We start from the raw sequence: 13391 nt of genomic DNA on the forward strand, positions 1-13391 counted from the left end.
CTTTCACTACTGATATATTTGAAGAAGCTCTTCTTATTTCCTTTTACTTCCTCTGCTAGTTTGAGTTCTAAGAGGGCTTTGGCCTTTCTTGTTGCTTTTCTACATGATCTGGCAACATCCCTATAGTCCTCCCAAGTGACCAGTCCCTTTTCCCATGAGCTGTGAATTTCTTTCTTCCACGAGACTTTTTTCAAAAGTTATTTGTTGATCAATGCATGTCTCTTACCACCTCTACCCAATGTTTTACTCAAGGGAATGCACCTATCTTGGCCTTGAAGGAAGTGGGATTTAAGTATGGAGTAGGGAAGCATGACCTTCTCTGTAGGATCACTTTCTGGGAGGGTGGGCATCATCAGTGGAGCAGCAGCCTCCATTTTGAGCTTTAATTTTTGTCAGCTTGTCAAAAGTATTATAAGAATTTTTTCGGCTTAGTGTATTTTGTTTGAGCCTTAGTTTTGTTTTAAATTGTTTGACATATGGAAGATCTCAAAAGTGCCTTTTTTTCCATGAAAAAATTGACTCATCCTTTTAGTGCAAATAAACTTCTATAAGGTAAATCTTAGACTTAAGTGAAAGCATTTTGATGGCATTACAAAATACAGTAATGAAAAATAGAGAAAATAAGAATGTTTAGGTAACTAGAGGCATCAGACAAGCTAAACTATCATGTTAAAAAAAATGTAGAACTTTGCTTAATGATGTTAATTTCAGTCCATAAGTTGTTAAAGATGACAGAAAAGCTATGTGTGATACAGTATTTTTTTAAACATTCTGTAGAAGTTTGCATTTTAAACAAAGTCTACTGCTATTCCTAGGATTTGACTTACTATATTGAAAAGGTTATGTGGGGCAAGTCTTACTATATATGACCAAATAAAAGTGACAAGCTGTTTCTGATAAGAGGTTCTAAAAGGGGACCTAGGGGACAAAACCCATGTCTGGAACAAGAGGGTTTTTTTACCTGTTGACTGTAAGGATGCACTTTGAGCATTCTGTGAGGTTCCAAAGTATTTGTTTTGAGTGTTGTAGAGCCAGCAGGGGGAGCTCGAAGTTTGTATGTTGGGTATTAAAAAATCTTTTAGAGCTGGTGTTCCTGTTTAGAAATACATTTTTTTAAAACCGTGATCTTTCGATCACATTAGTTCAAAATCATGTGGTTCAAGAAGGTTAGACTGGGAACCAGAAGTTTGTTATGCTATTTACAGTGAGTTACTTTTACAGCTGAAATTATTTTAAGTTATAAAATAGCCTAAATTGCACTTTCATTTAAGCAACAATGTAAAAAAGAAAATCTTAAGAGTCTTAAATTGGAGGAAAAAAAGGAATGAAAAATGAGAAGGAAGTTGTTAAAGCGCTAGCCCTGACTGAGCAAAATATTATTATGCTACATTTCTGGCAGTGGCAGCTCATGGCTAGAAATGTAGGATGGCTTTCAGTTAAAGAATAATAGTTGGTGCTGTTGTAATGTGCTGTTGTATGAGCCTCCTCTTAAGTATCTGATATGTGAGAAGTATGAACTGATGCCCTAAATCAAGAAGTTGAAATCAGTGTGGTTTAGCAGTACCTGTTCTCTTTTGTTTGCTTGTTTGTAGGGCTCGGCACCCCCACCTTCTCCAACACCTAACAGAGAAATGAAGAACAAGGCAGTTCTTTGCAAGCCTTTAACAATGACAAAAGCCACGTACTGTAAACCTCATATGCAGACAAAATCTTGTCAGACAGGTAACTCTTGAACTGTTCTTGTACTTTTTTTAATTGAATTTTTAAAAACTGTTATTATAATGGAACATATTGCAAATATTCTGATTTTTTTTCCTAAACTGCAGGTGTAGAATATATTTAAGTACCTGGCAGTGTTTGCCTTTTTCTTTTTTCTTTTAATAGAAGATGATTGGAAAAAAGAGTATGTCCCAGTGCCTATTCCTGTACCTGTCTATGTTCCAGTGCCTATGAACATGTATAGTCAAAACGTTCCTGTTCCTACAGCAGTTCCTGTTCCTGTAAGTGAAACTTCAGCTTTGGGCATCCATTCCCATGCACTTGGTATTGCATAGACCCATCTAAAGGACTGCAGGATAGTGTGGTACTCTTTACCAAAAAGCATTAGAAATCTGATAGTGGCACTTGGTTTTATGGTTGTTCTTTAGGACCTCTCTAATTGCTTTCATCATGAAAATCTTCTGCTCTTGAACTTCTTAGGAACAATTCTGAGTGATACATCTAAGTTTGATGAATATGCATTAAACAGTAAGGTTTGATCTAGTAGTGGAGAAACTGGGAGACTGCATGAGGAGAGATGCCAGAGCAGGATAAACAGAATGAATAAAAGCAAAAAATACCCAAACTACCTGCCAGCAAAAAACTCCTAGACTTAAGTTAAATTTGTTATCGCTTATGGACCAAATCTCATCCAAATGGTGAAAGAAGCCCCCTGCATTCCTAAAATTCCATGTTTCACAAGCAAGCCACTATCCAACATGATCCTGATTTGTCCAAACTGTTAGTCTGAATTTATAATCATCCAGGCTTGGATCTTCAAAGTCCCTTTTGTTCTTACTTTGACACACTATAGTTTGTCATATCTAATTGTTTTCTGGATCCTTTCCTGCTTTCCCTTCTGTTTGCAATCATTTAAATTGGATTTTTTAACCTGTCAACATGGTTTTGTTAGACCACACTGAAAAGATGTGTTTCTAATCTGTATTAACTCTGTCCTTTAGACAAAGGATGTAGAGTTTGTTTCTGTGGTGATTGCTGTTGCTGTTAGTTGCAGCATAGGTTTTTCTAATTATCTCTTGTCTCTGTCTGCATAGGTGCCAGTTCCAGTTTTCTTGCCCACTACTCTGGATAGCAGTGAGAAAATCCTTGCAGCAATAGAAGAAGTGAGGGGAAAAGTGCCCTCAAATCCTCTGGAAACTGAGCTACTGAACTTGTCAGAGATGGTATCTGAACATGATGGAAAACCTGAAGCTTCTGATGTGACTAGTGAGTTTCCTGATGAGTTTTTGACACCCTGGTGTGGTGGTGTGTGTGTGAATTGAGAAGGATTGTGTTGTTCTGTTTTTTTTCTATTCTAGAGAAAGATTCTTTGGATGCAACAATACTATTATTGAGTTCCTATGTTAAGTTGAAATCTTAGGTATTTAAATAATTTTTAAAGATTGTTTTGGTACATTTGCCAGACCCTTGTCTTTAAAAACACAGGCATTCCCTTTGCTTACACCAGCTCCTTGGCTGATGAGAAGCAGTCATACAGGATTGCATGCACATGTTTTCTTTTCAGCATAACTCAAACCAAGCCAAACCAAGCTATTATTCCTTCCCAAAAAACTCTGGTTTAAAGTTTAGGGATAATGATCTTAGTTGCATTTTACATGTGTGAACATAATTTTCTTTGACCAAGGTGGGGTATGATCCCAAGGTGGGGGATCTGATCTCTTTGTAATAACAGGTTACTAGGCACATTTAATGTTGTGTCTGGGAAAGCTGTTAAAACTCAAAGCAACAGACCTTTCACAAGTGGAATGGTGATCAGCAAAACCTGGGGACCTCATGAGGCTTTTGCATTTGATTGATCCTGACCTTCAAGTATTGTCTTGTCGAAGACAGTAATTCATCAGTGATTGGTCACTGGGGTTGTGATCCTCAAGTGGCTTGTCATTTCACCAGCTCATCTAAAAGGAGAGAACTATCTGGGACAAATTTACAGCTGAACATCAAAAAGCCACATATGCTGAAATGACATTATTACAGTGGGCATACCTCTTTGCCCCACTTTCCCAGCTCTGCCTGACAAAGTCCTCAAGGCTTTTCTGTATCTTCCCAGGAGAATTTGCCTTCCCTTCCAAAAATTAGATTTTAAGGTTTTTCAGTGACTCAGGTGAAATTTTGGTGTGATGGTTTGTTTTTGGTTTTGTTTTTTTTCTGTGCTCTTGCAACAGATGTCTTAAAGGATGTTGATCAGTGACATGAACTTGTGCTTTGGGCCAGATATATAGAAGGCCTATGGTGCTGCAGTCCCAGGAGGTTTATTATTTTCCAAACTGTTGCCATTCCCTCACTAAAGCTGGACATTTCTGGTAGTGCTACAAGGTTGTAATTTGCAGTTCTTTGCTACCTTTTGCTCAGAAGAGCTATCTGAATGTGTTGATTCAGAGAGATGAAATGAGAGATCAGAGCTTGCTCATTTGCAGAGAACTGAACTTGGACAAATCTGTCTTTTCCAGAAGCTGGAAAGAGATTAAGCTGCCTTTTTTTTTTTTTTCCTTTCTGGCTGCCTTGTTTGCTTTTGTAGGCTTTCTTTCACAGACTTGAAAGTTGATTCTGTTGCAGGCAGAATAATGTAGAAATTATGTAGACAAATAGATAGGTTTGTCAGGCTTGTTGTAGTTCAGTGATCAGTTGATATAATCCAGGTTTGCCAGCATTTGATTTTCTATACACATGCTTTGCTCTTAATGAGGAGGGACAGATGGTCTGGCAGGTATCTTTTCTCTTTGAAGGAAATCAGATTGGAGAAGTAAACCTGAGATCCCAAGAAAAGCAAAACTTAGGATGGTGATGAGCAGAACAAGCAGATTTAGAACCACTCAACTTCTGATGTTCTAAATTTGCCCTGGATTTACTAATCCATATGTTTTTTAAAATCAGAGTTCTCCCCATCCCCCCCCTTTCTTTTTTTTTTTTAACAGGTGTGGTGATTGTGGAATCCGATCAGCTAAATTCAGAAACAGAGATACAGACAAGCTTGCCTGATGTTCCATATGAACCAGATCTTGACATTGAAATAGACTTTCCAAGAGGTATTTTTTCTGTTATTTAAATAAATATTGTGAAAAAGACATTGTGGGCAAATGTTGTAGTTGGTTCATCTTAATTTCAGAGGAGATTTATGTGATTGTAAGATCCAAGTGACTGTTAGGTAAACCTTAGTGACGTCTTTGCAAGACTGGGGACTTCTGAATTAGTTCCTTCATATTTCTAAATACAGTATTTGAAACAGAATGCAAAGAAAAAAGAGAATTAAGCTTTCAAAAACAAACTTAGCTGCATCACTTGGTTTTGAACATGGATTAAGAGAAGCTATTTTGAAGGCCTGAAGACTGGGATGACATGTTGTGGAACACAACAGCAAATGCATTCTTCAGTCACCAGGTACTTAACACTTCAGTGCTCCTGAGATGAGGTTCTTTGTGGTAGGGAGAAGCACTGGTATTTATTCTGGGTTAGAGCTCTTAAATCTTTGCATGTGAGAGCTGTTTCCTCTAGACCAGATAGAATGGTGTCTTGAGTAGTAAGGGAATGAAATCTGGCAATCAGAAGAGCATTTAGTTTTTAACTAAGACATTGGTTGATGTCTAAATGAGGGATGAACCATCTTCAGTAAAGTAAGTAAAGGTGGAACTTGCAATGTTAAATCTATTCATGTGTTGTCTCATTCCACTGTGTTGCCTGAAAGAGTCCTTTATCCTACCCGTGAAATGTTAAGGAAATATTATTTTGACATATTACCATATCTTTTTACTGAAGTTATGGTAATATCCATCATGAACTGGATTTCTACCACTTGTATAAATACAGACTACAACCAGTTTCTTTAAAACAGTTTAACATTCTGGTTGGTAGTATTTTTAACCAAATATAATGTGCAGTGTAAAATATAAAACAGCAATAGAAATTATGGAAATAGATTACCAAAAATGCATGCAGTAAGTTATTTTATATTTTTTTCACTCATAGGTGCTCATTCTCACTGTAAGTTCAACTTCTTAATACCAAAGACTACCTAGGCAAGAAAAAACTATGTAAGGGTCCATAGTAAGAAATGCTGCCTTAGTGACTTGAGATAATACCGAAAATTATTGAGCACTGTGGCCTTTACTATTTATTTAGAACTAAAGGTTTTTGATAACTTTGCTTTCCCTTTGCAAAAAGAACGAGTTAATTTTCTCTTAGCAAAATGCAGTCTTTGGGAGCATTGATCTTTGCTGTTGTGGACCTCTTGTGCTCATGTGCACTAATACAGTTCAGTGGTTTTTGTCAAACCAGTGTTACTCAAAAAATGTTTAGAAATAAGTTTCTGTTAATGTATTTTCAGCAACTGAGGAGCTTGATACCGAAAATGAGTTTTTGTTACCTCCTGTTTTTGGGGAAGAATATGAGGAACAGCCAAGGCCTCGGTCCAAGAAAAAGGTAATTTTGTCATGCTACCAAAAAAATCTAAAAAGCACAAAATTTAACTTGGGAAAAAAATGCCAGGTTTATTGTTTTGGTTTTTTCTCCCAGCTCTTACACTGCTCTAAGACCTGTTACTTCTTATTCACACATAATATATTGTTTTTATGATATAAATCAATATATATCAAACAATAAAATTGTACCAGTCCTATGTTGCAGTTAACTGTTAAATTTGTTAAGAGTGTGATTTCTAAATCCTGATGCCACTTTTGCTTCATGTTGCTAGAACTGTTGATGTAGTGTGCTTGTGTCTATCTGCTAACTGCACTCTTAATAGTGCTTCTCTACCTTTTCCTTCAAGCAAAGCTGTCTTGGTTTAATTTCATAGTAAAATGAAATAATGTTGGCATTATCATGGCTTATAATGGGACCTGTATAAAATAGCTTAAAAATGCTTGCTTGTAATTTTTTCCTCTTTTATTTCCAGTCAAAAATCTTAATTTAGACATGCAAATAAATTATCCATTAAGTCTATTAAATAAGAAAACTAACAGGAAACAGAGTTTCTGGTACCTGGCAAAAAGTGGTTTTGCTGAAATAGCTTCATTAGATTGCAGCTTTAAAAAAATAGCCAACGTCTAATAAAACTTTATAAGAATAAATGTATCTTTCTTATTTTATATTTGAAGTCTAAACTGTTGGTATTATCTGCTAGACATCTTCTGCATATCTACTGCTAGACATGTTTAAATTTGGGACCAATGTTGTTTTTTCCATTGAGCCTAAAATGTGATACAGATTATGTAGAATTAGCAAAATGAAATCCTATAAATACACTGAATTATTTAGGGAATTTTGTGTTTGTTGCTTTAATAAGATATATCCAATAGAGCAACTCCCTTATGGGAAACTACTCCATGTTGGGAACCAGGCAGATTAGAAATGTCTGTCTTAAGTGAGTGCTGTCCTTGAAAGTATTTTCAGTGTAGAAATTCCCTACTGTTTTTTTTTTTTTGGCTTGGTTTGGTTTTCCCTAGCGTTTCTGCACACTGAACCTTCAGTCTGTAATTTGTGCTGCAGCTTGCTTGTTCCACCCAGGTTCTGTGTTCTGGTGTTGGGAGCTGCTGGTGAGGTTAACCACTGTGTTTTGATGGCAGGGGGTGAAGAGGAAAGCAGTGTCAGGATACCAGTCTCATGATGATAGCTCTGAAAACTCAGAGTGTAGCTTCCCCTTCAAATACACCTACGGTGTAAATGCATGGAAGCACTGGGTAAAGTCTCGGCATTCAGAGGAAGAGCTTCCAGAATTAGAGGAACTCAAATCAAGTAAGTATTTCCAAAAACCTAGCATCCAGATTCTGATTTGCTTGCAAGAATTGCTGTACTTGTCTGATTTTCAGCTGCAATTTTTGATACAAGTTTTCACATGTTGTGTTGCAGATATTCCTACAGTTACTGGGTTTATTTTACTACAGAGTTGCCAGCCTCTTTTATTTTACTGGCTTTCCTTACTTGGTTCAAAATGTTGGGTTTCATGCTTCTCATGTGCAAGCCAGGGCAGCATATTCATGGTTCTTCTCACTTAGTGATAATTTTGATTTTTGGCTTGCATCCTAACTCACCTTGAGTTCATTCCTTTTCTGGACTTCTAAATTGCAAGGGAGGGATATCTTATTCTTTGTCCTGCAAAGAGATCTTCATCTGAGGCTGGCATTACCTGGCTGTGGTCTGATGTGAGGTGGCCTTTGCTCCCATGGAGCCTCGCTGCTCCCTGCAATGCTTCCCTGTGTGTACATTTCTACTGTGAAGGGAATGGGGGATTGCTGCTACTCCTGCCCTTCTCCAGCTCCCATATGTGTCCGAGCACCCTTGCATTATGCTGTTGGATCTTCAGAAAATGGCATTTCCCCTGAAGGTCTTTATGGCTCTGTATTCACTTCATAATCTTGGGCTACTTCTGTGTCATCCTCAGCTGTGTGTGACAATACTTTTGTCAGTGGGTGACAGTACATGTGGTTAACTAGACTTTATCCTGATAGCCCTGTTTATTTTAATACAGCTGTAACATTTTAACTACTTAGTACATTTAGACTCCTGGACTGGGTAGTAGAGAGGACATGAAGCCAGTTTCCCATTTTCCAGTCCCACCCTCACCGTGTAATAATTCTGTTGTATAATATAGCATTTTTTTTTCTATTTTACAGCAAAGTCTGTGAAATTAAAGGAAGATCTATTATCACATACTTCAGCTGAGTTAAACTATGGGTTGACACATTTTGTCAATGAAATTCGAAGGCCAAATGGAGAGAACTATGCACCTGACAGCATCTATTATCTGTGTCTTGGGATCCAGGAGGTTAGTAAAGGCTGTAGAGGTGCAAGTGGAGCTGCTGATTTGACTGTAACCCATTTCAGTGGCAGAATGGAGATAATGTGGATTTATTAGCTGGGAGCTATTCTTAATGTTATGGCTGTGAACTACAACACAAAGGCTGCTATGTAAATCATGTTGTAGAAAGCTGTCTGTATAGAAAGTGAGTGTGCAGGCTCATCCTGAAAACTCAAATACAAACTGGTAAATTGTAATAATTTTAAGATTCCTGCTGGGTTAAAGAATTTGTGGTGTAAAATGACAGTTTTTCTAAATGCTGTGCTTCATTTTATTTGCCAAAGATGGCTTAATGTAAAAATCAGAATGAAACAAGGCATGTTCTGTCAGTGCTTTACTAATTCTATTACTTAGTGTATAGTGGAAACAAGCTAATTGAACTGTCTTTTTGTGAGAGTCTAATGTACTGAATAATGCAGACCTTGGGTAAATCAGGCTGTTTCTGTAGAGCACAGGAAATTCAGCTATACTGACTGTCTTACACATAAACACCTTGCCCTTGAATTTGTAGGTAAAGGAAGTCAGTTCAGCTGTGTCAGAAGTGAAGACAATAATGTATCACTAGATAATTAGAAAAGCTATTCCACAGCTTATCTTTTAAGCAGAGGATTTCTTAAGTTTTGGTACATAAGGCAAATAATAGATAAAATCAGCAGTTTTTAAAGCTGAGGACTCAGAAAATTTCATTGAAGTGGAAAGGCAATTAAAAAAACGCATGTGATGTAGCAAGCAAGCAGTTCACAGGCAATCTTGCTTAAACTGTTCCCTGCTTAAGGCAGAGGACTCAAATCAAATTACAAAATTTTAAAATATTTTTGAAATTAATAGTACCTCCAGTAATTTTTCTGTATTGCAAGTATGCGAAATTAAGGAGTTTGTTGATAACTTTACCTCATGGTTGAAATCTGAGAAACAAGCATTCAGTTTTGGGCATTTTAGTCAATATTGCAACAAGGCATGTTTCAAATTCAATATTGCAACAAGGCATGTTTCAAATTCAGCTAGCTTTCTGCTTCTGCACTTGCATGGTACAGTGTCTCTCTGTGTCTTCCTATTGAATTAAAAATACTCATACTAAGCTAGTAACCAATACACAGGGTGAGGTATGTGTTTATAAAATGGAAGTCAACTAGTATTTTTTTCTTCACCTCTGTCTTTGTGCCTTTGACATTCTCTATTTTGTCCACTGTGAAAGCTAGTTATGTGTAAAACTGTTTGGTTTTTGGTTTTTTTTTTTTTGTTAACCAAAACCAAAGTTTTTGTGGCCCAACACAGTTACCATGAGCTCTAGTAAATGCACGCAATGCTGGAACATTAGAGGAACAACTTGTGGTTATTTTACTGTACTTATTGCTTATATTTAGTGTCCAGTATTTAATTCAGGTGATGCTGACAGGTCCATTTCATTTCTCTGGTTGTGCCACTGCTATTTATATTGGTAGGAAGATGTGTCCTGTTCTGAGGAATTTGCAGTTCAGAAAGGCAGGGGAGGGACAGAGGCATGGGAGCTGCCACGGGCTGCAGCCCACATCTGTGTGCTAATGGCACATTTTACATGTAGGGTGTGTGTTACCTTTCTGAAGAAATAGGTATAAACAAGTTAGTGGTACCCTAAATGAAACATAGTCATCACAATGTGCAACAAAACTCCATTGCCTTCTAGTATTTTCTTAGTCCTTCTTTCCGTCTGGCAGTGCCAGCATGGATACACCTGAAGGAAACTTTCTGCTACTCCATAAAAGATACTGGCTCCATGTTACTCAGAAGGGTCCAAGAGGACATTAAATTATGCCATTTAAAGTTGTGCCAAAAATGTTTCGCTAACTTAGAGTAAATATCTCTTCAAAGAAAGAGAATTCACTATTTTTTTTAATGAAAGCACTTGGAAAACCTGTTCCAGGAAATTGGTCCCTGAGTTGAATGGTACGTTTTCTCAGTTTAGGTTAATTTGCAGGTGAAATAGTTCTGCTGCCAGCCAAAAATAATTCAGTATTGGGTTTGATAATTCTGAAGTATTTATCCTAGAAAACACCACACTTAAAAATAGAGGTTGTTGCATGGTCAGGCAGGCATCTAGTGGACAAGGTTCACTGGGCAGGTGTTAACTTGTTTCTCTTCCCTGCTGCATAGTGGCCTTCGTTCTTTGTCCCCATACAGATTGGAGTGATTTTCTTTGGTGTTTTTTTTTTTTTTTTTTTTTTTTTTTTTTGGGGTTTTTTTTTTGTTTTGTTTTGTTTTGTTTTTGTTGTTGTTGTTTGTTTGGGTTTTTTTTGTTTTTAATGCATAAAAATGGGGTTGTTTGGGTAAAATTCAGACTGTTGGAGCTTGGCAGATGTTTGTCTGCAGGTGCTGTGGGCAGTGACCCAGCCTGTTCTCGACTTTGGGACTTGGCCACATCTGGTTCCTGCCTGGTCACTGCAGTTCTAGTAAAGCTCATCTGAGGTGGAAACTGCTTATGCTAATTAATTCTGCTCCCTCTAGAGTCTGTTGAGTAGCAGAACACAGCATTATGGTGTGGAAATGAAGATTTGTGGATGCACATTGGGTATTGTATAGCAGGGGAGTTTGCAAGGTGACATCAGCCTTCTGTAGAGCCTGTAGTGATAAAGGTCTAGGATGCCTCACAGGTTTCCACTAAGAACGTCAGGGTTTAGCCAAACAACTGTTAATCTAAACCAGGAAACAGAAATGTTTTTAGCTTTTGTGGCACCTGGTTTTGAACCAGTTTTCAGTCCAGTTTTCATTTTCACTGCCTGTGTTCAGTGTGAGTGTTTAATGCAAACCAGAAGAAAAAGAAAAGTTACACAGGAAGAAAGTGCCAAGGAAAAGAGGGGAAAGCCCCATGAAGCTTTTAGTGAGATATATTGTCTGGTTTAGAATTGCTTTGTAAAATCAAAGCTGATATATGTAGAAACAAGCACATTTTAAGGAATGTTGCATTTGAAGAATTAGCTAAACATGCTGCATAAAACAGTTATCTAAATGAAGATGCTGCATTGGAGACTTCTGGGAAGTGCATGTATTTATTTCCTTACTGTAAAACATGGTGCAAAGATCAGATATGCTGAACTGCCTAGTATTAATGAATGATGTGTTTAATGTTATTACAAGTGTATGTACAGAAATAGATGCCATTTCCAAGAGTGTGTACATTTTTGGTCTCTATCACTTTTATTGTATTCACTAACAACAGGCTTGGTCACATAAGGGTTAACACTGAAGGAGAAAATTGAAGAAGTCAGTCCTCTGTTTCTTAGAAATATCTCCAGAGAGGATGGAAAGTACTAGTGTAGCCCTCAGCCATTAGTTCATGGTAAAGATTCAAATATTTCTGTCTCTGAGGTCAAGAGGGTTAAGATAATTAGATTGCAAAACAGTCAGGCACCTTGCAACATCCTGTCATTTTTCTTGCACTGCTGCATATCATTACCACAATTATATTGTGATTTTTTTTTGCTCCCACTTGTGGGTTGACGATATTTCTGTCAGTGTCCAGAGATCACATTTAAAGTGACAAATGTGAAGAGCTAGGTGGAGGAAAAGTTAAGTTTTTTGTGGTTTAATTTTTTAAATAAATCCCTATTCACTGATACCATGTTGCACACAAGAAATTTTAGAGAAAAAATGTTAGAGTTGTAATTAATCCACGATTCATATCCAGTTTGAAATCTACAATGCAATTTATATGAGGGTAACTTTTAACTGCTAAATATTTGAAAAATGTAATCTAAAATAATTTTTTACAAAAGCACAAACATTGTACCGAGAATCTTACAGCACAGGATTTGTTTTAATGTGGAATTGTAAATATTGTCTGTCTCTCTCTTTTCTATAGTATTTATATGGATGCAATCGAAAAGACAACATATTTATTGATCCAGTCTACCAGACATTTGAACAAGAATTAAATAAAATCCTTAGAAGTTGGCAACCAAGCATTCTTCCAGATGGTAATTTTCTTTTTGGTCACGCATATTTTTCATCTCTTAATAGGTCTGTATTGTTAAGCATGTAGATATATACAAACATTTTGTGCATTGATAAAGTAATTCATTAAAAATCGTAAAGATCTCATATAAGAGTTCAGTTAAGAAAGTACCTATGCCTTATTGTCTTATTTCTTGGAAACCCCTGCTGCAAGAGTTGCTCTTGCCATTGCCTGTTGATCTTAAGTTTACTATGCATTTTTAGGAGAGAAAGTTAGCATAAGAAGCTGCTCTTCAACCTGTACTCTTTACATGAGCTGAATTTATTTGTGACCACTTTTTTTCCAGATAGGAAGCAGGCAGGCAGACACTGGGCTATGTGTGGATAGGGCAAAAAAGATACATATTTTAATCTTTCTCAACTGCATTGGAGGACTCTCTGCTATGGGCTGTCTGCTCAGGAAGATCATCAATCAGTTTATGGAGAAAAATGAAATTTTCCCCAGCAGATAGATGTTGGTGCTGAACTGCACAATCTTTCTTTCATCTTTCTCACAATCCTCTCTTGAGTTGAGAGTTTGTCCTTACCCCAGCCCCTTTCCTCTCTTCTTAATACTTACTGTTCTCTGTATAGCTCTGGAGAACCTCTGTATAGGGCCCTCCCTGTACTCTGCTATGGTCCAGGAGTGCTTTCCAAGTGAGATGTCCATTGGCATTAGAAAGTAGAAGGCATAGCTATTTGGAGGCTTTGCCTGAGCAGAATGAAATTAACTCAAAATCATGCTTTTTATGAAGGAATTTAGAGTAACCCCTTGTGCATTGGTTTGTATGTAATAAGATGAGACAGCTGTATGTAAGCAAGGCTGCTGTAATTAAACAGAAATGTGTTGTGTGTGAAA

General features: G+C 37.1%; 1 protein-coding gene across 18 annotated transcripts in view; it reads left to right on the forward strand.

Annotated features, from left to right (window-relative positions):
* ZMYM2 (zinc finger MYM-type containing 2) overlaps window positions 1–13391 on the forward strand; it is a 90998-nt gene that overhangs the window by 68077 nt on the left and 9530 nt on the right. For 13 of the 18 annotated variants that reach the window (XR_011724262.1, XM_071735586.1, XM_071735600.1 and 10 more), the window contains 8 exons: window positions 1593–1722; window positions 1855–2000; window positions 2814–2985; window positions 4692–4802; window positions 6098–6192; window positions 7335–7503; window positions 8382–8533; window positions 12402–12516. Coding sequence is in view for 17 of the 18 variants with exons in the window: in XM_071735586.1 (XP_071591687.1) it covers window positions 1593–1722; window positions 1855–2000; window positions 2814–2985; window positions 4692–4802; window positions 6098–6192; window positions 7335–7503; window positions 8382–8533; window positions 12402–12516 (1090 nt within the window). In the remaining variant the exon portion in view is untranslated. The remainder of the gene's footprint in view (window positions 1–1592; window positions 1723–1854; window positions 2001–2813; window positions 2986–4691; window positions 4803–6097; window positions 6193–7334; window positions 7504–8381; window positions 8534–12401; window positions 12517–13391) is intronic. The other 5 variants (XM_071735621.1, XM_071735660.1, XM_071735702.1 and 2 more) reach the window with 1 other exon arrangement.

The sequence above is a fragment of the Heliangelus exortis genome, chromosome 1 (genome assembly GCF_036169615.1).
Source record: "Heliangelus exortis chromosome 1, bHelExo1.hap1, whole genome shotgun sequence".
Lineage (NCBI taxonomy): Eukaryota > Metazoa > Chordata > Aves > Apodiformes > Trochilidae > Heliangelus > Heliangelus exortis.